Raw genomic sequence first — 23,965 nt, forward strand, 5'->3', positions numbered from 1 at the left:
CGGGGAGAAGGGGAGTGCACTGAATCAGTAGGAGTTCTGACCCCAGAGCTTCTCTCTTAGTTTTAAATCTTATGGGGCTTGATTTTTAAAATGTAGGGGTGTTAAATGCATGTTTGCCTTTTGAGCATGTCCAGTACTCAAGTGGTCTAGTAAATCAGACCCCTAAAATAATGACTTTCATTTAGACTGGTCATATGAGCATTCATATTGCCTTGTTTCAAATGGGAGTTTTGTAAAATGAAGTTATGTTACTGTTCAGAAATTCATTGTATGAATGGTTTAGATACAGTCTGACCCTGTATGCTGCTTGTAAGCCTGCTATATAGTCATTTTCAGCAGTAAGCTGTCTCAGGGTGGCTGCAAACTCATTTTTATCTTCTCAGTTTCTAATAACAGCTTTTCAAGGCCCCTTGGTGATTATCACTCTGTTCTGAGAGAAGTAGTGGTACTCAGTTCATGCCAGGCTGGCATGTGGCTGTCATCTGGCATGTGGCATTCCCATTGTCCAAAGCTAAATGAAAAAAAATTAAATTATAATAATAAATAAAACATTTTGTGCATTTACACCTTTGTGGAAGAAAGGCCTTTAAGTCCAAAGAGAAGAGCTAATCTTAGTCATGATTTACAATATTAAATCCTGTTGATTCAAAATACCTTTCTAAACCAGGATCCTGGGGGGTTATAACTTTCCCACCAGAGTCCTGGTGGGTAGCAGATACTGTTTTTTGGCATCATCTGCCATTGCTAGAATGATAGATTATTGAATCACATTTTTTTTTCATCTAATTTGTGGGAGAAAAAATTTCTAACAATATAAATTGTGCCCATAAGGTAGTATCAGCCAGGAAAAGAATTTTCCCCAGCCAATTTTAAGAGTCCACCTTTCATCTTGTGTGTCACTATTGGACACACACTCATTTGAGATCTAGAGAGCATGCAGGAACATGCACTAATGTTTTACTATCTGACACTCTGGCTCTTGCCAGTATTTTCTCCTTGAACTCCAGGTGGCTGTTACAGAAGCCAAGCAGATGATCTTTTTGCTTAGAAGGTGAAATTGCATCTGTGAAATTTACCTCCGTAGCATAAAGTGTGTGCTTGCAGCCCAATACTCAATTTTTAATAACCTGCAGTCAGGGCATTAGAATGCAGTAAACATTCCAGGCATCACTCTCTCTCCAGACTATTTATGGTTCTATCCTATCTGATGCCAGGAGGCTGGATATTTGTACCAGAAGACAGCTCCTATATCATTTTGATAAGATCCATGCCTGGAGGATCATGACCCCCTCCAACACTAAGTCTGCAGTCCCTGTGGGTTCTCTGCTTACTTAACACTGGCCTATCCTGTCAAGATGTTAAGCACAGTCTGAATACAGGGACACAAATCATAATTTAAGTTATGGATTTTTTTTAAAAAAAAAACCTTTATTTTTTTGCTGCACTTAAAGCATAATCCAAAGATCATTGAAATTAATGGAAAAAGATTCCCATTGACTTCAGTGGACTTTGGATCAGGTTCATATTACACAAAAATGCAATCAAATAAAAAAATCATATATTGAATACAGCTACATATACAAATACGGGTCCGGATGTCGAGTATCTGAAATTTCAACTGATTTTAAGCACTGTTCATCAATTATCTGGATTTGGTCCACAGATTGTAGTTACTATCCATATAGGAGAGTGGTGTATATGATTGAATAGGAAACAAAACAAGGAGCTAGATTTAAGGCTGAAAAAACCTTTCCTGGTATATTGAAAACAATAATTTAAATACAGCTCTAATCATTGTGGCATCTAAGTGCAAAAGCCAAACATCTAAGTTTAGTGTTGTTTCAGCAGTACAAGCTAAACTGACATTTCTTTCCTAAAATTTATACAAAGACTTGCATCTCAAGTATGGTACACACTTAGTTTTGTCAGAGTTATTGATTGTTCTTTATAGCATTGGCTGCCAGAACCTTGATATCTATGGTTGTGTCAGCCTTTATAATATCAATCTTTTTCTCTGGGATTTATAACTTTGTCAATAAAAAGTTGCTCTGGGCTGAAACTTGGAATTAGAGGTCCCAGTCTGAGAGACCGAATATATATATATATAAATTATATATTTTAACTTTGACAAAATAATGGGTTCACCTGGTTTTGTTTTTAAGCTGCTAAAGGTATTTTTTAAAAAAAATTAGGTTTAGTGATTTTAAATGTTCTTGGGGTTTTTTTTACCTGAAGAATTGAAAAATAGTTTGGATATGAAAAAAAAAGTGATGTTTAGTTGGTGATAGTGTTAAAATGGCAGATTTTTACACATACCGTTGAGTAAATTTTAAACTATCTAAGTATTTTAGAAGATTTACTTCATGGGAGGATTACAAATAATCTGTTTTAAATGGGAATTTTCAAGGTGATCTAACAGTACATTTTAGTTATTGCACAGTATAGAGCATGTATATCTTGTTTCAAATATGCTTTTTAATTACCTGTTTATATGCTGCAGTGCAAACGCACCAAAAGTATTTTTTCAAGATCTGTTAGGTCAATTATATGTATTGGGAAAGGATTTTCATAATTTACTTTTGAAAAACTGTTAAATGTGCCATATCTATTGTATGATAGATTGCAACCACGGAACTGAAAACCATAAATTAGTGGAGGAAGAGAAATTCAAAGCAAATTCTGCTGGCATATCAGATCAGTGTATTATATGCAATATGTGGGCATAACTGGATGATTTGGGAACAGGCTCAACTGCAACTTTGAAAGTGATCCACAGAACAGGACTACTTACTAGAAATAATTTTTGTCCATTATAAAAGAATTAAGCATGATCAAATCTAGTGACATCAGAGGACTAATCAGCCTCTTGCTTTCCTGATGCAAAATGTTCAAATGGTGCTTACAAAACTGTGTGTTATCTGCAGCCATGCAGTGTCTTTTAAAATGTATATAGAATCTGCCTAGTGCTCAGACTTTCTTTCAAAGTAATCATTGACGGCCTGATGCAAAGCCCATAGGACTCAACAGGAGTCTTTCTAGGGTATGTCTACCCTGCAGCTGGGAGTGAGCCTCCTGTCCCAGGTAGACAGTTTTGAACTAGAGAGGCTCCAGCTGGCACGCTAAAAATAAAAGTGTGGACATTGCTTTCGGGCTGCAGCTCGGGCACTCAGACTCATCTGAGGCTCACTCCCAGCAGCAGTGTAGACATATCCTTAGTGATTTCAATGGGATTTCAAACAGGCCCTTAAACAAAGATTTTCCTTTTTTCCATTTGATGCACTGCATTGTCTTAATTTTCTGCAAAAACAGGAAGAAGTATTCTTCTTCGAGGGCTTGCTCATGTCTATTCTATTCTAGGTGTGTGCACAGTCATTGGAGGTTTTTGCCTTAGCAGTATCTGTAGGGTCGCTTATAGCACCCCCTTGAGTGCCCCTTGGTATATTAGGCGCCACCAACCCTACGTTCTCTCAGTTCCTCCTTACCACCGTGATGGTTGGTCTTGTCTTGCATTACAAGAACATTAGCGGTTCTTAGAGTCCGTTGTTCTGTCGTCTTTGTTTTTAGTTGATAGGTACTTAGACCATTAAGTTAAGTGTTAGACTAGTAGTTTAGGAGTTAGAGTCCCAGCTGGGACTTCGCCTCAGAGCGGGGCATGCCCCTTTCCCTGGGCTTTAAGTCATGCTCAGCATGCAGCCAGCCGATGCCCTTTAGCAACTCTCATGATAGCTGTTTAAAGTGTTTGGAGGAGTCCCACAGAAAGGATGAGTGCAGGATCTGCAAAAACTTTCACCCTCAAACTCAAAAGAAGTGGGATATTCACTTGAGGGCCCTCCTTGTGGAGGCCGCTTTTTGTCTGACCTCAGAGCCCTCTCGATCGGACTCCATGCCTGGCAATTTGGCATCGGTGCGCAGTGCACCGCCAGCACCAGAATCTACCAATCCACCCTGCACTGTTCCCTCTCCCTAGTGCCTAAGAAACAGTCAAAGTCGACGGGCCTGCTGGCACCGCAGAAAATGGGGGCCTTGGGCAAAGAACTAGTGTCAGGCCATGTGCCCGCCCTGGAATTGCTGCTGCAGTCGGAGCCCCTAGCCCAGCCAGGGACCCACCTCTGACTCCTGGGAGCGGCAGAGGGTTCTGACCCCTAGCAGGGTCATCTGTGCCCAAAGCAGGCCTGGCAGCCAAAGAGCAAGTAAGCCGGCCGGCACCACAGACACCAAGCCAGGTGATGGACCCGGCTAAGGCCCTGGCATTTACAGGCAAGCTGGTTATGGGACCGCCCTCTAAAGCAGCAGAGCATCCCCGGTCCCTGGACCACAGGCGTTGATCCCCATCACCACCTCAGATCCCGGCACCACAGCCTCAGTCCCTGGTTAGAAGACACAGGTTTCTGACGGCAAGGTCTCCACGGCACGGGACACGTGAGTCACAACGCCGATCCCCATGGTACCGTCGGGCCTCCCACCAGAGATCGCCATGGTGCAGTCTCCTAGGCATCTATTTCCCCCCACCCGCTCCCCGGTGCAGGACCGTTTCCTGTAGGGGCACTGGTCTCCAGCTCCCCGGTACCACTCTTTGGGCAAGCACCGATCCTCGCCCTCTCCTGAACATCATTCTGAACCTGCGCCGGCTCAACAAGTCTCTCAAGAAGTTAAAGTTTTGCATGGTCTCTCTGCCCTCAATTATTCCCTCCCTGGATCTGGGAGACTGGTACGCTGCCTGGAACTTGAAGGAAACATATTTCCATTTTTCCAGGGCACCAGGCGCTTCCTCCATTTTGTGCTGGTCCAGCGCCATTTCCAATGCACGGCGCTGCCCTTCGGTCTCTCATCGGCCTCAAGAGTGTTCACAAAGTGCATAGCACCAGTGGCAGCTTACCTGAGGTGCCGGGGTGGTCAAATTTACCTGTACCTCGATGACTGGCTAATAAAGGGCTGGTTCTGGGATCAGTTGCAACAGCATCTTGATCTGGTTTTCTCCACCTGTTGTGACCTGGGGCTGTTAATAAACGAGGAAAAGTCTACCTTAAATCCAGTGCAATGTATGGAGTTCATTGGAGCAGTCCTCAACTCTACTCAGGCCTGAACCTTTCTCCTCATTGGTTCCAAGCCATGGATGACCTCATCTTGTGCATGCAAGCCCACCCTCTCACCACCGCTCACAGGTGCCTGCAACTGTTGGGCCACAGGGCAGCCTGCACTTGTGTCATCCGGCAGAAGTGTGTGGTCAGGATCCCGGACCAAGTACTGTTGTTACTCACCTGGTGGCAGAATTCTGCGTTGGTGTTGGGGGAAGTTCCCTTCGTGGCTCTGTCCCTGTTGGTGACCCCCCATCTGTCCCTGTTGGTGACCCCTGACCGGGAAAACCGAGAAGTCTGCTGCTTGCCAGGGGCTAAGATTTGCGATGTGACGGAGAGACTGCCGAGACTCATCAAGCCCTTGGATCGCTACCCCTTCCTGCTTCTCCACGTGGGCACCAATGATACTGCCAAGAATGACCTTGAGCGGATCACTGCGGACTACGTGGCTCTGGGAAGAAGGATAAAGGAGTTTGAGGCGCAAGTAGTGTTCTCGTCCATCCTCCCCGTGGAAGGAAAAGGCCTGGGTAGGGACCGTCGAATCGTGGAAATCAACGAATGGCTAAGCAGGTGGTGTCGGAGAGAAGGCTTTGGATTCTTTGACCATGGGATGGTGTTCCATGAAGGAGGAGTGCTGGGCAGAGACGGGCTCCACCTAACGAAGAGAGGGAAGAGCATCTTTGCGAGCAGGCTGGCTAACCTACTGAGGAGGGCTTTAAACTAGGTTCACCGGGGGAAGGAGACCAAAGCCCTGAGGTAAGTGGGAAAGCGGGATACCGGGAGGAAGCACAGGCAGGAATGTCTGTGAGGGGAGGGCTCCTGCCTCATACTGAGAATGAGGGGCGATCAACAGGTTATCTCAAGTGCTTATATACGAATGCACAAAGCCTTGGAAACAAGTAGGGAGAACTGGAGGTCCTGGTGATGTCAAGGAATTATGACGTGATTGGAATAACAGAGACTTGGTGGGATAACTCACATGACTGGAGTACTGTCATGGATGGTTATAAACTGTTCAGGAAGGACAGGCAGGGCAGAAAAGGTGGGGGAGTAGCACTGTATGTAAGGGAGCAGTATGACTGCTCAGAGCTCCGGTACGAAACTGCAGAAAAACCTGAGTGTCTCTGGATTAAGTTTAGAAGTGTGAGCAACAAGAGTGATGTAGTGGTGGGAGTCTGCTATAGACCACCGGACCAGTGGGATGAGGTGGATGAGGCTTTCTTCCGGCAGCTCGCAGAAGCTACTAGATCACATGCCCTGGTTCTCATGGGTGACTTTAATTTTCCTGATATCTGCTGGGAGAGCAATACAGCGGTGCATAGACAATCCAGGAAGTTTTTGGAAAGCGTAGGGGACAATTTCCTGGTGCAAGTGCTAGAGGAGCCAACTGGGGGGGGAGCTTTTCTTGACCTGCTGCTCACAAACCGAATTAGTGGGGGAAGCAAAAGTGGACGGGAATCTAGGAGGCAGTGATCATGAGTTGGTTGAGTTCAGGATTCTGACACAGGGAAGAAAGGTAAGCAGCAGGATATGGACCCTGAACTTCAGGAAAGCAGACTTCGACTCCCTCAGGGAACGGATGGGGTAGGATCACCTGGGGGACTAACATGAAGAGGAAAGGAGTCCAGGAGAGCTGGCTGTGTTTCAAGGAATCCCTGTTGAGGTTACAGGGACAAACCATCCCGATGAGTCGAAAGAATAGTAAATATGGCAGGCGACCAGCTTGGCTTAACGGTGAAATCCTAGCGGATCTTAAACATAAAAAAGAAGCTTACAAGAAGTGTAAGGTTGGACATATGACCAGGGAAGAGTATAAAAGTATTGCTCAGGCATGTAGGAATGAAATCAGGAGGGCCAAATCGCACCTGGAGCTGCAGCTAGCAAGAGATGTCAAGAGTAACAAGAAGGGTTTCTTCAGGTATGTTGGCAACAAGAAGAAAGCCAAGGAAAGTGTGGGCCCCTTACTGAATGAGGGAGGCAACCTAGTGACGGAGGATGTGGAAAAAGCTAATGTACTCAATGCTTTTTTTGCCTCTGTCTTCACGAACAAGGTCAGCTCCCAGACTGCTGCGCTGGGCATCATAACATGGGGAATAGATGGCCAGCCCTCTGTGGAGATAGAGGTGGTTAGGGACTATTTAGAAAAGCTGGACGTGCACAAGTCCATGGGGCCGGACGAGTTGCATCCGAGAGCGCTAAAGGAATTGGCGGCTGTGATTGCAGAGCCATTGGCCATTATCTTTGAAAACTCGTGGCAAACGGGGGAAGTCCCGGATGACTGGAAAAAGGCTAATGTAGTGCCAATCTTTAAAAAAGGGAAGAAGGAGGATCCTGGGAACTACAGGCCAGTCAGCCTCACCTCAGTCCTCGGAAAAATCATGGAGCAGGTCCTCAAAGAATCAATCCTGAAGCACCTACATGAGAGGAAAGTGATCAGGAACAGTCAGCATGGATTCACCAAGGGAAGGTCATGCCTGACTAATCTAATCGCCTTCTATGATGAGTTTACTGGTTCTGTGGATGAAGGGAAAGCAGTGGATGTATTGTTTCTTGACTTTAGCAAAGCTTTTGACACGGTCTCCCACAGTATTCTTGTCAGCAAGTTAAAGAAGTATGGGCTGGATGAATGCACTATAAGGTGGGTAGAAAGTTGGCTAGATTGTCGGGCTCAACGGGTAGTGATCAATAGCTCCATGTCTAGTTGGCAGCCGGTGTCAAGTGGAGTGCCCCAGGGGTCGGTCCTGGGGCCGGTTTTGTTCAATATCTTCATAAATGATCTGGAGGATGGTGTGGATTGCACTCTCAGCAAATTTGCGGATGATACTAAACTGGGAGGAGTGGTAGATATGCTGGAGGGCAAGGATAGGATACAGAGGGACCTAGACAAATTGGAGGATTGGGCCAAAAGAAATCTGATGAGGTTCAATAAGGATAAATGCAGGGTCCTGCACTTAGGATGGAAGAACCCAATGCACAGCTACAGACTAGGGACCGAATGGCTAGGCAGCAGTTCTGCAGAAAAGGACCTGGGGTGACAGTGGACGAGAAGCTGGATATGAGTCAGCAGTGTGCCCTTGTTGCCAAGAAGGCCAATGGCATTTTGGGATGTATAAGTAGGGGCATAGCGAGCAGATCGAGGGACGTGATCGTCCCCCTCTATTCGACATTGGTGAGGCCTCATCTGGAGTACTGTGTCCAGTTTTGGGCCCCACACTACAAGAAGGATGTGGATAAATTGGAGAGAGTCCAGCGAAGGGCAACAAAAATGATTAGGGGTCTGGAACACATGACTTATGAGGAGAGGCTGAGGGAACTGGGATTGTTTAGTCTGCAGAAGAGAAGAATGAGGGGGGATTTGATAGCTGCTTTCAACTACCTGAGAGGTGGTTCCAGAGAGGATGGTTCTAGACTATTCTCAGTGGTAGAAGAGGACAGGACAAGGAGTAATGGTCTCAAGTTGCAGTGGGGGAGGTTTAGGTTGGATACTAGGAAAAACTTTTTCACTAGGAGGGTGATGAAACACTGGAATGCGTTACCTAGGGAGGTGGTAGAATCTCCTTCCTTAGAAGTTTTTAAGGTCAGGCTTGACAAAGCCCTGGCTGGGATGATTTAATTGGGGATTGGTCCTGCTTTGAGCAGGGGGTTGGACTAGATGACCTCCTGAGGTCCCTTCCAACCCTGATATTCTATGATTCTATGATCTCCGATGCCTCGGACCTGGGGTGGGGAGCCCACCTGGTCAACGTCAGCACTCAAGGTCGTTGATCGAGTCACGATCATTCCCTACACATCAACATCACAGATCACCTATCTAGGACATCTGTAGGGTGGTGACCAATTGTCTGTCCACACTTTCACGTCCCATTACGTGCTGACCCAGCAGGCCTGGCACGATGGTAATAACAAAATGTTTTTTAAGTACATCAGAAGCAGGAAGCCTGCTAACCAACCAGTGGGGCCCCAGGACGATTGAGTTACAAAAGGAGCACTTAAAGATGATAAAGTCATTGCAGAGAAGGTAAACGAATTCTTTGCTTCAGTCTTCACGGCTGACGATGTTAGGGAGATTCCCAAACCTGAGCCATCTTTTGTAGGTGACAAATCTGAGGAATTGTCACAGATTGAAATGTCACTAGAGGAGGTTTTGGAATTAATTGAGAAACTTAACTGTAACAAGTCACCGGGACCAGATGGCTTTCACCCAAGAGTTCTGAAAGAACTCAAATGTGAAATTGCGGAACTATTAACTATGGTTTGTAACCTGTCCTTTAAATCAGCTACTGTACCCCATGACTGGAAGATAGATAATGTAATGCACACTGGAAAAAATAACCAACTATACATACAATATGATGGGGGCTAATTTAGCTACAACAAATCAGGAGAAAGATCTTGTAGTCATCATGGGTAGTTCTCTGAAGATATCCACACAGTGTGCAGCGGCAGTCAAAAAAGCAAACGGGATGCTAGGAATCATTAAAAAAGGGATAGAGAATAAAACGGAGAATATTGTATTGCCCGTATATAAATCCATGGTACACCCACATCTTGAATATTGCGTACAGATGTTGAATATTGCGTACACCCTCATCTCAAAAAAGATATACTGGCATTAGAAAAGGTTCAGAGAAGGGCAACTAAAATGACAAGGGGTTTGGAACAGGTCCCATATGAGAGATTAAAGAGGCTAGGACTTTTCAGCTTGGAGGAGACTAAGGGGGTTATGATAGAGGTATATAAAATCATGAGCGGTGTGGAGAAGGTGAATAAGGAAAAGTTATTTACTTGTTCCCATAATATAAAAACTAGGGGCCACCAAATGAAATTAATGGGCAACAGGTTTAAAACAAATAAAAGGAAGTTCTTCTTCACACAGTGCAAAGTCAACCTGTGGAACTCCTTGCCTGAGGAGGTTGTGAAGGCTAGGACTATAACAGGATTTAAAAGAGAACTGGATAAATTCATGGAGGCTAAGTCCATTAATGGCTGTTAGCCAGGATGGGTAAGGAATGGTGTCCCTAGCCTCTGTTTGTCAGAGGGTGGAGATGGATGTCAGGAGAGATCACTGATCATTACCTGTTCGGTTTACTCCCTTTGGGGCACCTGGTATTGGCCACTGTCGGTAGACAGGATACTGGGCTGGATGGACCTTTGGTCTGACTCAGTATGGCCATTCTTATGTTCTTATGATGCTGGCTTTGGTAAAGCAGTGCTGCACGCTGCTAGACTGTGAACTCCGAGCCCACCTCAGAGGATACTGCTTGTGAGTCACCTAGAATGGAATCGCCATGAGCAAGCACTTGAAGAAGAAAAAACAGTTACCTAACTTTTCATAACTGTTGTTTTTCGAGATGTTACTCATGTCCATTCTATTACCCACCCTCCTACCCCTCTGTTGGAGTTGCTGGCAAGAAGGAACTGAGAGCGTGTAGGGTCGACGGCGCCTAATATACCAACTCATAAGCTCAAGGGATGCTACAGCCGACCCTAAAAATACTGCTAAGGCACAAATCTCCAACGACTGTGCACGTGGGCATGAACCCACCTAGAATGGAATAGATATGAGCAACACATCTCAAAGAACAACCGTTTTTCTGGCTTCTCTAAAACTTGCTTTTTGGTCCCTGCTGTAAACTGGCCCTGCGGATGTCTGTGTTTAACATGTCAGCTGTATAAAATCTTGTGGCTGTTTTTTTGTTTGCTCAGGCCCTTGTGCTCAGGGTGATAAGAGAGGAGTTGTATGCACCCAAGGTTAATTTTTTGCTGATTTGCTGTAATTGTAGGATGGATTAGTGTGGAAACTTAAGAGTAAAAGGTTTTATAATCTTCATTTACGTTTAAAAATAGTATTAGCACAGGCACTGCAGAAAACTCTGGCATTAACTGTATTTTTTTCCTGACTCCTAGGTTACTGTAGGTGGGGAGGAATGGCACTATATAGCCACACAAGGACCTTTGCCACACACATGCCATGACTTCTGGCAGATGGTGTGGGAGCAGGGGGTGAATGTTATAGCCATGGTCACAGCTGAAGAGGTACGTAAAATTACATAGAGCAATTCTTTCTGAATGTGAGCAGCTCTACCATTGTCACTGCTTCCCATTCCAATAATCTGTTTTTCTTTAGCAGCCCTTTTATTTTCTCCTTTTATTCCCCTTGAACACGTGTCTGGAGATAATCTACTGCCGTGACCTTGTGTTTTATAGCTCTCTAGTATTTAGCTTGTCATTTACTAAAATAAAAAAACAACAACCTCCAAGCTTTAGTTCAGTTGTAAGACTTTGGTTTGCCAAACAAAGCAAAAATGTTTCCATTGGAATGAGTACCCTGAACTGCTCTTGGTTAAAAAGACATTTATTCCCAGCCCATCCAAGGCCAGTTCTGCATACTGTCATCCTTATCGCTGAAAAGGGACCAGAAGCTGTTGTTCCTGGAGAAGTGTCCATTTAAAAAAAACCTTTTTATTCCTATGCCAAGCAAAACAATTATTTTTATTGTAATCCAAGAACTGTGTGCTATGTTATAAAAACTGGCACACGTTGCTAACTAACACTACATCCAGCTTTGAACCCTCCTGCCTTATCAGAACATAGGAATTAAAATACCACATTAGCCCAGTGTTCTGTCTAGTCCACTTTCGCATCTCTGACATTAACCAGTATCAGATTGTCAGAGGTTAGAGAGACAAATCCTTTTAATGGACAGTTATGAAATAACCTACCTATGGGGAAGTTTCTTCCTCACCTATTGCAGTCAGAAGTTGACGTATGCCCTGAAGGATGAGAGTTTTTTCCTTAGGTTTTTTTTTTTAAGTCTCTTTAATGCAGGCCTGTCGACAGCAATTCTGGGTGATGAATCCGTCACATCCAGGACCGACCGCTGTGGCCAATCGCGCTGGCCCGCGGGGCTCCCCAAAGCGTGGGGCTCACAGTGGTCATGTGTGCCTAGTAGCCCTGCAGCCTACCTGTATGATTTAAAAGGGCCAGGGGCTCCTGGGCCCTTTTTAAATTGCCCGGACCCCAGGGCAATTGCCCCCTTTGCCTACCCCTGTCGGCGGGCCTGCTGTAATGTAACTGTGGATGTTCTCATTAACCAAAGTTCAAGCCTTGAGCTTTCTAAACTCTTGGACTAAATAATATTTTGTGGCATTGAGGTTCCACAGGTTAAATATATGTTTTGTAAAATGTGGCATTTTACATTTAATGCAATTCAGTTTCTTGGGAAGCCCCTTGTTCTTCTCTTACAAGAGAAGATAAATAGAAATACCCAGTTTAGCTGAACAAGTGGTTCTGTTTGTGAGAATTATAATTGCGACACTACAAGAAGAATCATTTTAATTTTGCTTTTTGTGGTTCAGGAAGGAGGAAGAAGCAAGAGTCATCGCTACTGGCCTAAACTTGGCTCTAAGCACAGCTCAACCACGTATGGGAAGTTTAAGGTGACAACTAAGTTCCGCACAGATTCTGGATGCTATGCTACTACGGGGCTGAAGGTCAAGCATCTTTTGTCTGGGCAGGAGAGGACAGTGTGGCACTTGCAATATACTGACTGGCCTGATCATGGTTGCCCAGAAGAAGTCCAAGGATTTTTATGTAAGATTCCTTAATTAATGCACACATTTATGGTCCATGAACATTTTTAAGAACCAAGGGAGCATTGCACGCTTTATAGCTTCTGTCAGCCGAACTCATTGCACATGCCAGGGGCTCCTGGCTTCCCTCTATTCCAGCCGATAAGCTCCCTATATGCCATCCTACAAGCTCCCTGTATTTCAGGGGCTCCCTGTAACTTCCCCCCTTCTCCCCACTGCCAGTGGCTTTGTGTGCTCCTTTCCCCTCCATTTCCACTTCACCCCCATCCCAGGGTTTGTGTGCCCTTCTCATTCCAGGGCCCCCCATTCTTTCCCTCAAGGCAGGCACTCTGTGTGCACCCCCTCCCCCATATTTTCCCTTTCCCCAGGGCTCTGTCTACCCCTTTCCTCCCCTGCTAGGGGCTGTGTGTGTCCCCTGTCTTTCGAATATGGTCCTCAGTTCTCCCCGACCAGAGGTTCTGTGTCCTCACTTCCTCCCTCCTCCATATCAAGGACCCCCATTTCCCATGCTCCCCATTGTTGTTTATCTGGGAGATAAGTCACTTAGGGTGTCAATATGTTTAACTCTACTGGGAGAATGAGCAGAGATGAGATAGAGTATTATTATGTTGGAAGGTGTTAATGGCTGCCATCAACTGGCTATTTGATCTGTATGTGTCCCCCATTTTTCCCTCTGTCAGTTCTCCATTTTTCTCCAAAATCAATGGGGTTCTAGCCATGGGTGCATAGAACGTTCCCTGACATTTTGGAATTGACTGGATGTGGCGTTCAAAAGTTATTGTGTTACATATAGACAGACAAATACAGAAATATCATCAAGTTGAGTGTAAGGCCTTCACAAGCTTGGCCAGCCAAGAAGGAGATCAGATAGGGGAGGTAGGGTCATAAAAATAATAGGATATGCCTAATTGTTAGTCAGTCGGGGGCAGTAATCTTAACTCCCTACCTGCCTAGGAAGTGTTTTAATTATCGGGCTGTACATAGTTGAAGTGTGGGAGGCTTGGGTGAGAGGAAAAATTCTCAACCGTTGTATTGACTTTTATTAATTCAGTACTGTTCCTTACTACCTTATTACTAATAAACACTTAATACGCTAGTAATGCTACCGTAATGACCCTAAGGAATGCACGCCCCTTTTATTTAACTTTACAACTGGAGGGAATAATACGCAAATAGAATTTTCAGCTTTGCCAAAGAAGTGACTCAGGGTATTATGGGTTAGTAATGGAGTTTTCAGCCACCACTTTAAGTTGGGCTACTCTATTTCTCATTGTATTTCCAAGCTTCTTTTTTGAAAGGACAGTCTTCCAACATTCAACCGCAGCAATTGGGAAGTTGTAAAAATTGGAATCCAGCTGTCCATAGAGACAGCTGGATACAGAGGTCATGGTTCACCACTGCTGTACACCTAATGGAATCACTTCCACTTGTGCAAAGTAGGTGTAAAATGCCACCTTTCTGATTCTGATGGCATTTTACACCCAGTTTGCACAGGTGGGAAGGACTCCACAGGGTGCAATGTAATGGTGAATTAGGTCCAGAGACTTCATTTCTGCGGGTCATACAATTCCTGCTGGAATAATCGTGGGAGAGACCCATACCCTGGTCAGAACCTGAGTGTCCTAGTTTGCATTGTGTTTACCCAACCATCTGAGCCACTGGGATATCTGAAATGTTTATACTTTTAATAAGCAAAAAACCACTATTTTGGAGAGCATTAGAGCTAGACAAGAGGACTTTCTGAGATCCTTACACTTTGCAGTAGTGATTACAGGAAAGCCACAGAGAACTGTGTCCAAAAAAAATCCTAATACCTGCTGAAAAATAAACAAAAGAGTAGAGACCTGGTTGACATTCTCACTCAGTCTACAAGGGAAGGAAAGAAAAGGGCAGATGGATGCTCACTTCCCATCCGCTACTGGCTCTGGCAGGCGGTACTTTCAAGGGGACTTAGCTGTTGTTTTTGATCCCAGCCTGTTAATAGCAGGAATTGCTGTAAGTAATGTCTAGAATCATCTGCTTTGGGGAACTGGGGATTTGCAGAGGGGAAAACCGAATTTAATTTTTTTAAAAGAACTATTTAATTTAAGGGACCAAACTCCCAAGTAATAATTGAAACCCAGCTGGTACTCGCTGGATTCAGTGCTGCTCAGTGCACAGTGGCCAAATAATTAGTGTCTTGTAGGAACTGTAAATTATTGTCACTTAAAAAGAAAACTGACTTTCTCATCAATTTTTCAACTTTTATGTGAAGCCATACAGGATTTTACAGCATAATTTGCATTTTATCTTGCAGCCTATTTGGAGGAGATACAGTCAGTACGTCGCCATACCAACAGCGTGTTGGATGCTAGCAACAATTGCAACCCGCCAATTGTGGTTCACTGCAGTGCAGGTGTGGGGAGGACAGGGGTGGTTATCCTAACAGAACTGATGATTGGCTGCTTGGAACATAATGAAGTAAGTAAACTTCCCCCTTAATAATTGCTTTTCTCTTAGCTGGTCCACTGAGTCATTTACTACATTTGTGTTGGGGGAATCTAGTCATAAAATATCATCTATCTCATTGTGTTAGTGTACCCAGACACAGTGGACAGAGATTTGTCACCAGCTACCGTGTGTACCTTGACTATTTTGTAGGTATTGTTGGTTTTTATTTTAATTATTTTAATATAGCACTGCAGAGATAGGACACTTGCCCCAAAGAGTTTACAATCTAATTTAAGATGGGTCAGTACCTGTGTCTTAATTAGTCAATCAGGAGACAGAACTATGTAAAAGAGCAGCTTGAGAGCTGTTGGAGAAGTGTGCTGGCTTCCAAACTGGTTTGAGCTATTGATTTAGTTCTCTAGCTTCTGTCTTCAGCATGTTCTCGTTCTCTCTCCCTCTCCCTCTCTCACATTCATTGTCTTTGGCTTCTAGACTGGAACAAAGCTCAGCTGCGACTCAAAAATAACAGGAAAAAAAGGTTGACGGGCCACAGCCAGTATTATGAGACCTATTACGCAGGCTGGCACTCTAACAGACTATCAACAACATAAAAGTTACAGTGTGTAACGACTTGTTGTTCTGCTATGTCCTTTGTCATTGGGGAACAGTGCAGCAAAAACACTACGTCCTGAAGAAAAATATGATGTTGGTGTACAATGCCAACCTCAGGAAAACAGCTATTGAAATGTAGGGGCTTCCTTCATCAAGTGAACTGCTGGAAGGCTTTAATGCCTTGTATAGATATTAAAGGTGAAAGAATGCAGCAGATGTTACAAATAGACACACATCATCATGGTTTCACCTGTACCCCACAGCAATCCCATATCTATTTGTTGAAATAGAGAATCTGATACCCATGTGTGGAGGGGTGAGAAGTGAAAAAATGCTATCGCTTAAGAATGTGTGCCTATTGGCACAGAGGGACAAGTGCCAGTGGACTTTTCTCCTCATCATTTGTTCAGCACTGATGATGTACCTTTCTCTCTCTCTCTCTCTCCCCCGCATTCCCAAAATCTTCCAAAGGCTGGTAATTGCTGGCTAGTTAACCAAAATAAAAGGAAATGCCTGGCTGTGTGGTACTGCAGAGTATACCACACAGTAGTTGCAGGGTGATCATTTAGAGGTACTGGAATAAATTCAGCCCTACTGTAACTGCTCTGACCGCAACTGAGTGACACTAAGGATGAATTTATTTTCATAGCACAATTTAAACATTTTTTTTTGGTTTAACTTTGCACTGATCTCGTTTCAGCCTCACTCCTCCTTAATCCTTTTCCCCTACACCCTCCCAGAGAGAGGGATTCAAGCTGAGGTTTGACTCATGGCTCTTGAGCTAGCTGAAGGCTGGGAGTGCTGCAGAGATGATAGCGTGCTCAGTCGTTTGTCGTGAAGAGGCATTTCATATCACTCTATAGAAACCCCTCATACTAGTGCTGCTGTGGACAAATATTAAATAACAATCATGCAACCCTTCTGGCCATCTTGGTGTGTCTTTGGCTTACAGAGGGAGCCAGTTCTTCTGTGAGAAGAACGATTTGGCGTGAGTCTGAGCCTTTGATAATGGAGCCCATAATACGTTGGGTGCGGGGGATGGTTCTTAGGGCTCTGAGGAATGCTCAGCAAAGCACTCAGAGAATATAGAGCTCTTGACGGCGGGGAGCATCTCTGCTGACTTTAATCAAACTCCCCTTTCTCCTGAGTATTGGCATAATTAATGGTGACATATTAATGCCAGTTTTTTAGTGTGTTTTTTTTCTTCAAGACTTTGTAGCTCAAGAAAATGGGTTTAAACAGATTTACAGTAAATGAGTAGTTCAGTTTTTAGGGTCCCCGTACCCCCCCCCAGTTGAGCTATGTGTTTTCAAGAGAATCAGGATGGATACTTATGGTGATCATCACATACTGTAGGGATAAAAACTTTTTTCATATACAAGAACATTACCCCTATTGTAAATGACCTGTGCTTTTTTTCTATTTATTTTGCAGCAGAATTATTTCTATTGGCTCAGAAATAAAACTGCCAATTTCTTTACACTCCATACAATACCCCCTTAAAATGCTTTGCAGCCTTGGGAATTACGGAATTTCTCACAACCCACCTGGTAAATAGATAAGTTGTTATCCCCATTTTCCAGATGAGGAAACTAACACACACAGATTAACCATCTTGCCAGTGGTCATACAGGAAGTTGGTGGGAGCGCTGGTAATAAAACCAGATCTCTTGTTTCTCAGCTCTGAGCTTTAACTACAACAACATTATCAATTGCTCTGCAGCTTTTTTTAACTGTAGCTTCTATGCTTTTGCTGGTGGAACATAGTCTGTAGTTCTCACTACTGCTGAGAGTGTGGACTTTTCATGTCTTACTCTATAGATAGTAACCTTTCAGATCAACAATGCACAGTTTCTAGACACATTGTACTATAGTCATCAGAAAAGTCAGATCCCAGTATACCTGAATCTAGCACTGACCTGGCACCCTAACATGAACGAGTGATCCTTGCTGAAGTGCCCCTTATGTGAGAAAGATGTTTGTAGTGTGGAAGGCAAAGTTAGTAATTGTTTTAATTCTGTATCTTACTAAATATCACCTTTTATTAAGCATTATTAATCTCTTGTTGACAGATACACTCTGGTGGCTTTTGAATCCAAAGATTCCCCCATTCCTGGAATAAAGTGGTTAAGTAAGCTCTCCTGAGATAGATCGGGGATGGCCTGTTGTACATCCTTGTAAGGCTGACTATAAATATAGAAGTTACATGTGTGTGATAGGCTTAGTGTTACACACACACAAAATAGCTCTGAGATTAATCAAAGCCTGACCCGTGTTGTGATGACACAGAAAGTGACTGATTACCAAATGTTGTTGGCCTAGTAGAAATCAACAAACTGTCAAATGCTGAGCCTGGAATTTGGGTTGTGCAGGCTCAAACTGGCTTGCTGCCTTTTTTTTTTTTTTTTTTTTTTGGTCTTGTCGTTGTTCAGGCAAGTTCTGACATGGCTTGGCTCAACATGACCTAATTGCTTTTCTAACCATCAAATTCCATGCTGAGGCATTCTGTGGTTTAGTTGTGTAAACCCAAAACAGGAGCTTATGCTCTCGTCTACACAGATTTGAAAATAAAATGAAAATCCTCATCACCATTTCTACCTTTCTTGGTACTTATGGGCCATCTATAACTACCCTCCAGTTGCCAACACTCCAGGATTGTCATGTGAGATGAAACGTCCAGGAATACGTCTAACCAAAACTGGCATCCATGTCTCCTGTAACAGCTCATTTGTGGAATGGCATAAATATAGCTCCACGTTTAAAGTTGTGATCACTGGTGTTCCCTGTAAACTGCACAGCCGTGCAGCAATCTTGTATATAGGTTCTGCCACTCTCCTCTTCTCTGTGGTGGCTCCAGCAGGGATGTGGTGTAGCCCTTTAAGAACCTGTTTTGCTTGCCCCCGTCCCGCCCATGACAGAACATGTGCAGGCGCGCCGCTGGGAGAGTGGAATCGCCTCTGATCTCAGGGATACGCTAGCTTGGAGGAGGCGGTTGCAGCTCCGGGGTGCCCCTTGTGCAGGAGCTTTGGTGAGGGGCCTGACTGGGCTCTGCAGTGTACTCACACGTGCACCCATGCACGCACACAATGCCCTCTTTGCACACCGCTCACCACACACACAGCCCCCCTGCACATACCCACACAAACCTCCCATACACATCCCTCACCTCAAGTGTGAGCTTTGCCTAAGGACAAAAATAGTGTCCAGTGCATGTTGTAACCTGCTCAGTGCAAAACAAACATACACAAATTGTAGCGGGAACATTGGTGATCGTGTCAGTTTGGGCTTATTTAATTAAAACTAGGGGCCTCCATCGTTTTACGTAAAGGCACAGAAATGTAAATGAGAAACAAGTCCCATAATGCATGGAAACCACAAATGTTTCCTAATACAGAAAGCCTCTGGTGGCTAAAGGCCGAACCAATTATATCCCTGTCCCTTTGCCTTAACCTCATTCTCATAATGCTGCTGACTTCAGCCAAAAGATTTTGTTAGTTCCAACTTGTGCTTCTGGAATGAAAAGTATAGTATAGCATTGCTTTAGCAAGACATGGGTTTTCCTCTTTCGGCATGTAAGAGACCACACACAACTGTTGTTCCAGGAACCTGGAACAGGGTCCATAGTAATGTGGAGGTTGAATGCAAACCTCTTGGCTGTTGTCTTCTTGAGGGTTCTTGTTAGTTTTATTCCCAAAATCATCCACATTCCACCCAAATTTGATGCTTCCCCCTCCCCCGTTTGTTAATGAAAATAGTTTACATCAGAAATTATGAACTTGAGGTTATGGAAAGAATTATTTACACCAAAGGAATGAATTCCTCAGGTCTTTAAGTTTCCTGTGTGAATAGTATTTTGGTCCCTCAATTTGGGCCTTGGTAGTTTTGAGAGCTGTAGCTCAATGATTTTTGAACTACTCCTCACATACCTGTTCTAACAAGTTACCTATGTTGTTTTTTCTTCTTTTGCTCTCTCAATGCAGGCAATACAATGCTAATGCTTCATATATTTTCTAGTGAATTCTAATGCTTCATCTTGCAAGCCTCTCTGTGTTTCACACAATCTGGTTCATGTCCTGGCTTTGACAATTAAAGAAGGTCAGAGCATCTCTGTCAAGTGTCAAGTTTCTGGGTCTTGTGGATGTTGCTAGTGACTTTCCTCTTTTTTGGCGAGGAATTGGGTGGCCTGAAAAGAGGGAGCAATAGGTGCATCATACTGTCATGATATATTTGCCAAACCTTCTGTTCTGGCAGGAACCCAATGTTGTTTGGACTATTGATTGCTTCCCCTGATTTGTAGAACCTTAATGTCCTTCCTCTATAAGTAAAACTGACCATGAATCAGAGTGAAAATGGCTACCATGCCTGCATGCACAGTGGATGGCAGAGGGGAGCTGACCCAAGAAATTAAATTTTGATTATTGAAATTCTCCATTTTCCCAGCATATGATTTGTCAGGTAACGTGACAAAATTGGTTAATTTTTGACAAGCTGAGTGTGGCTATATTTAACAAGAAGCCTCCAGGTAGGATTTTAAGAGATTGCTCAGTTTCCTGAATAACCTTTTACTACACATTCAATTAGTGGTACTATATGAGGTAATAGTGATACATAGCTGGAAGACACCAGGTGTTCAATGTTAAACCCATTGATGTTTATGTTAAAATTACCACTGACTTCCGTGGAAGCAGGATTAGAACCTTGGTATCCTTTCATATTGTGTGTATAATATATATGTATATTCCTTGCTATAATGCGGAAGGCAAGGCCAAAACAAACTGTGGTGATTCACTATAAATGAGTTATCTTTGTTCTTTCCTTATACTTAGTCAACGGAGGGGTCTGGTGATGTTGGGTTTAATTAACACACAGCCTCACATCTTTGTCACCTTCACTTTCCAGAAAGTGGATGTTCCGGTGATGCTGAGACACCTGCGGGAGCAGAGAATGTTTATGATTCAGACCATCGCTCAGTACAAATTTGTCTATCGAGTGCTCATCCAGTTCCTACAAAACTCTAGACTCATTTAATCTCCTTAGAGATCCCAGACGCAGTATTTGTGGATTGGACTGAACCTTATTGGCAAGATAGACACATTCTTTTGACAATGTGTCTTTTTCATGGTGTGCAAATATTGCACTTGCTCAAGTTGCCTCAAAAGTAAGGAGTCCTTGTTCTTCAGGAGAGAGTGCCACAAATTATTTTGTACAAGGTAATTTATTTTTCATGGAATAACTTGTGAATTTCTTGAACTTGTAAAACTTGTGGTGAGGTTTGGATTGACATAACTGATCTGCATTGCCATGTGTCCATAGGGAAGGTCATCCTCTCCAGGGGTGTTCTGTTGACCTGTATTCTGTTATATGGTTTATGAAACGAACAGGTCTTCAGGGAATGGCTTTTTTCCAGTAAAAACATTTTAGAGCCAGTTTTGTGGCTTTTACCATGAAAACAAGACCTGCTAAAAGTCAGTTAAGACTCTGTAATGGGCCAAATCCAATGATAAATACAGAGAAGATACAATGCAGAGAAGCCAAAACTTGCATCCCTAAATGAATGAATGGATGGGTGGAAGCATTTGGGGGAGGGATAGCTCAGTGGTTTGAGCATTGGCCTGCTAAACACAGGGTTGTGAGTTCAATCCTTGAGGGGGCCATTTAGGGATCTGGGGCAACTATGGGGGATTGATCCTGCTTTGAGCAGGGGGTTGGACTAGATGAGGTCCCTTCCAACCCTGATATTCTATTCTATGATTACAAAGCAGTAGGGTATTTCAGGCATGAATGCTTGGGGTGTGGCAGTATTCCTTGGGTTGAAGTGGTTTCCATCGTATACACGGTTTACAGTTTTGTTCAATGGTTCTGCGCACCCCCACGATAAAAATCATTCCAACGCCACTGTAATAAGGTATACAGAGAGCTTGGATGTTCAGAATTTGGCAAGAATTACCCCTGCAGCTTAGTACTTGACAAGAAGCCATATTACACCTTAGTCATGACCTTTATTAATACCCACCAGCCTTTGATCCCTTCCTAGATAAAGAGCTGTAATACTCTTGCTAGGGCCCTGAACCCAACCACGCTGTAGTCAGTAGGAGTCTTTCGATCAACCTTAGTGGGCTTTGGATTGAGCAGTAGAAAAGAGTCAGCCAGTTGCAGCCCAGAAAATAGAAGTCAAACATTGTTCTCAAAAATGACCAACGCTTTCATTGTTGTCACAAGGCCAAATCCCACTCACCTTATTCAGGCAAGGAATGTCATTAAGGTCTAGACATCTCATCTCCAATCACAGAGTTTTGTTTTCTGCACGAATCGTTGTCTCTGTCACTTAGATGGTTTACTTTCTAGCCCTTCGTACAGTGCCGTAGTGATCTGTGCTCTCTGACCTATATCCCTGTGTTCTGTTTACTGTCCTGGCTGCTGCCAAAATAGTGAGCTGAAGTTTTTACAGTCTGCTCCTGCCCTCGGATTCTTTCCCAGTCAGTGTCTTGCAGTTTATGATCGTATCACGCACTAGCCCTTCTGGACTGGCAAGCTTTACTTTCTTAGCTTTCATTCCCCCAACCCAGCCCCCTGCATTAAATTGCAGAGGCCATTTGCCCATTTTTATCCCAGGTCTCTTTGTATCCTTTCTCTCCTTTTATTTATATTCCAGTAGTCCCTGAAGGCCCCAGTCTACTACATCACATAAGGAGAGAGAATCCCTGTCCCGAAGAGTTTACAATCTGAATAGACAAGACAGACAAATGGGGAGAGAAAGGAAGTGTTATCCCCATTATAGAAGTGGGGAGGTGAGGTACAGCTACTTTAAGTGATTTACCCAAGGTCACACATGAAGTCTGTGGCAGGAGATGTGGGTTCCATTTGTGGCTCTAAATCCCAGGACAAAACCTTAATCACCAGACCATCCCTTTCCTCTCTTTTCCCTCTACCTTCCCTTGATACTGGATGACTGTTCCACATCCTTTGTGCAAGTTTCCTCCTCTAGGTCATTAAATTATTTCACTGATGCCACACGTTCACTGTGGATCACTTTGTCCCAAAGTGATAGCTGCTGTACTTAATTACTTTTTTTTTTTTTTTTAACAGTTTAGCTGGGTGGTGCTGACTCGTAAAAAACCAAAACCACCATATCTTAGAAAACTTGGTACAATGGGTCAAATTCAAATCCGGTGTAACGTACTGAGCTCAGTGGAACTGCATTTGCTTTCATCAGCTCTCAGTTTTAGCCCCATATGACTGACAGCCCTGATCTTGTAGTGCAGGTTCATGAGTGCACTCCCATGGCGACCCCCGGAAGCCAGGGGCAGGAGTCCACCTGTGTACATCACGCTGCAAGGCCCAAGCAGGCTTTGCTTGAAATACCAGAAAACATTAGAGAATCCAAGCGTAAATGTGGTTTCAGTCAAGAGTTTGCTTTAAATGTATGCAAGTGACACTATATTACAACACTTGTGAAAGAAATGGATGGAAGAGCATTTTGGGTCTGGTATAGTCACACGGCAGTATTTTTGATGGGCCGATTTTCTGTTAGTTTTGAGCAGAAAAAAGGAAGCTTAACTTTAAAAACTTTACTCAGGCCATTGCTATTACCTGACTGAGCTTGTACAATGTATAAATCGGGGCCAAATTCCACACTTCGCCCAAATGACAGAATTTACTGCTGTCATCTGTGTTTTATTTGTTTTATCCTGGCGAGCCATGACCCATTTTATAGCTTCCACCTATCTTACTCTAGAAATAATCTAAACTGGATGGGTACATAGTGACTGTAGGTGGGTTTAGAGCCATGCTCCCTAACCCCTAATCTGGAAACACCCACCGTAGTCCAGCAAGCAGAGCCTGCAGTGTGTCAACTTTATAGGAGACCCAGGATTAGGGTGAAACATTGCGCTCAATATGGTCACCGCCAGCTGCTGCTTTTTCAGAACTTATCTCCGGGACTTTGGCAGCCAAATGTAAACTCTTCTGTTTGTTCTGATTAAAGCTGTTTGCCAAGGCCAGGTAATTGTTTTAAACAAATGGTTAAAGGCTCACTCCTACAAGGTTCTGAGTGCCCTCAACTTCAGTTGGGAGTGGAGGACACTCAGATCAGATCCTCAAAGGTATTTTAGATACTTAATTCCCATTAGGCACCTAAATAAATACCTTTTGAGGCTCTGGGTCTGAGTGCCTTACAGATGTTGTCTATGCTGGTAGCTTGGCATTTACAATAACGTACCACGGTGAAGGTATAATGGTGAGAAAAGAAGAGAGAGG

General features: G+C 43.8%; 1 protein-coding gene across 2 annotated transcripts in view; it reads left to right on the top strand.

The window, feature by feature from the left end:
* Positions 1-21,951, top strand: part of PTPN14 (protein tyrosine phosphatase non-receptor type 14) — a 175,042-nt gene extending 153,091 nt beyond the window's left edge. For both annotated transcript variants that reach the window (XM_084624870.1, XM_084624869.1), the window contains 4 exons: positions 10,983-11,111; positions 12,434-12,668; positions 14,964-15,127; positions 20,609-21,951. In XM_084624870.1, the coding sequence (XP_084480996.1) occupies positions 10,983-11,111; positions 12,434-12,668; positions 14,964-15,127; positions 20,609-20,737 (657 nt within the window). In that variant the 3' untranslated portion in view covers positions 20,738-21,951. The remainder of the gene's footprint in view (positions 1-10,982; positions 11,112-12,433; positions 12,669-14,963; positions 15,128-20,608) is intronic.
* The last annotated feature ends 2,014 nt before the right edge of the window (positions 21,952-23,965 follow it).

The sequence above is a fragment of the Lepidochelys olivacea genome (genome assembly GCF_965140295.1).
Source record: "Lepidochelys olivacea isolate rLepOli2 genome assembly, chromosome: 3".
Lineage (NCBI taxonomy): Eukaryota > Metazoa > Chordata > Testudines > Cheloniidae > Lepidochelys > Lepidochelys olivacea.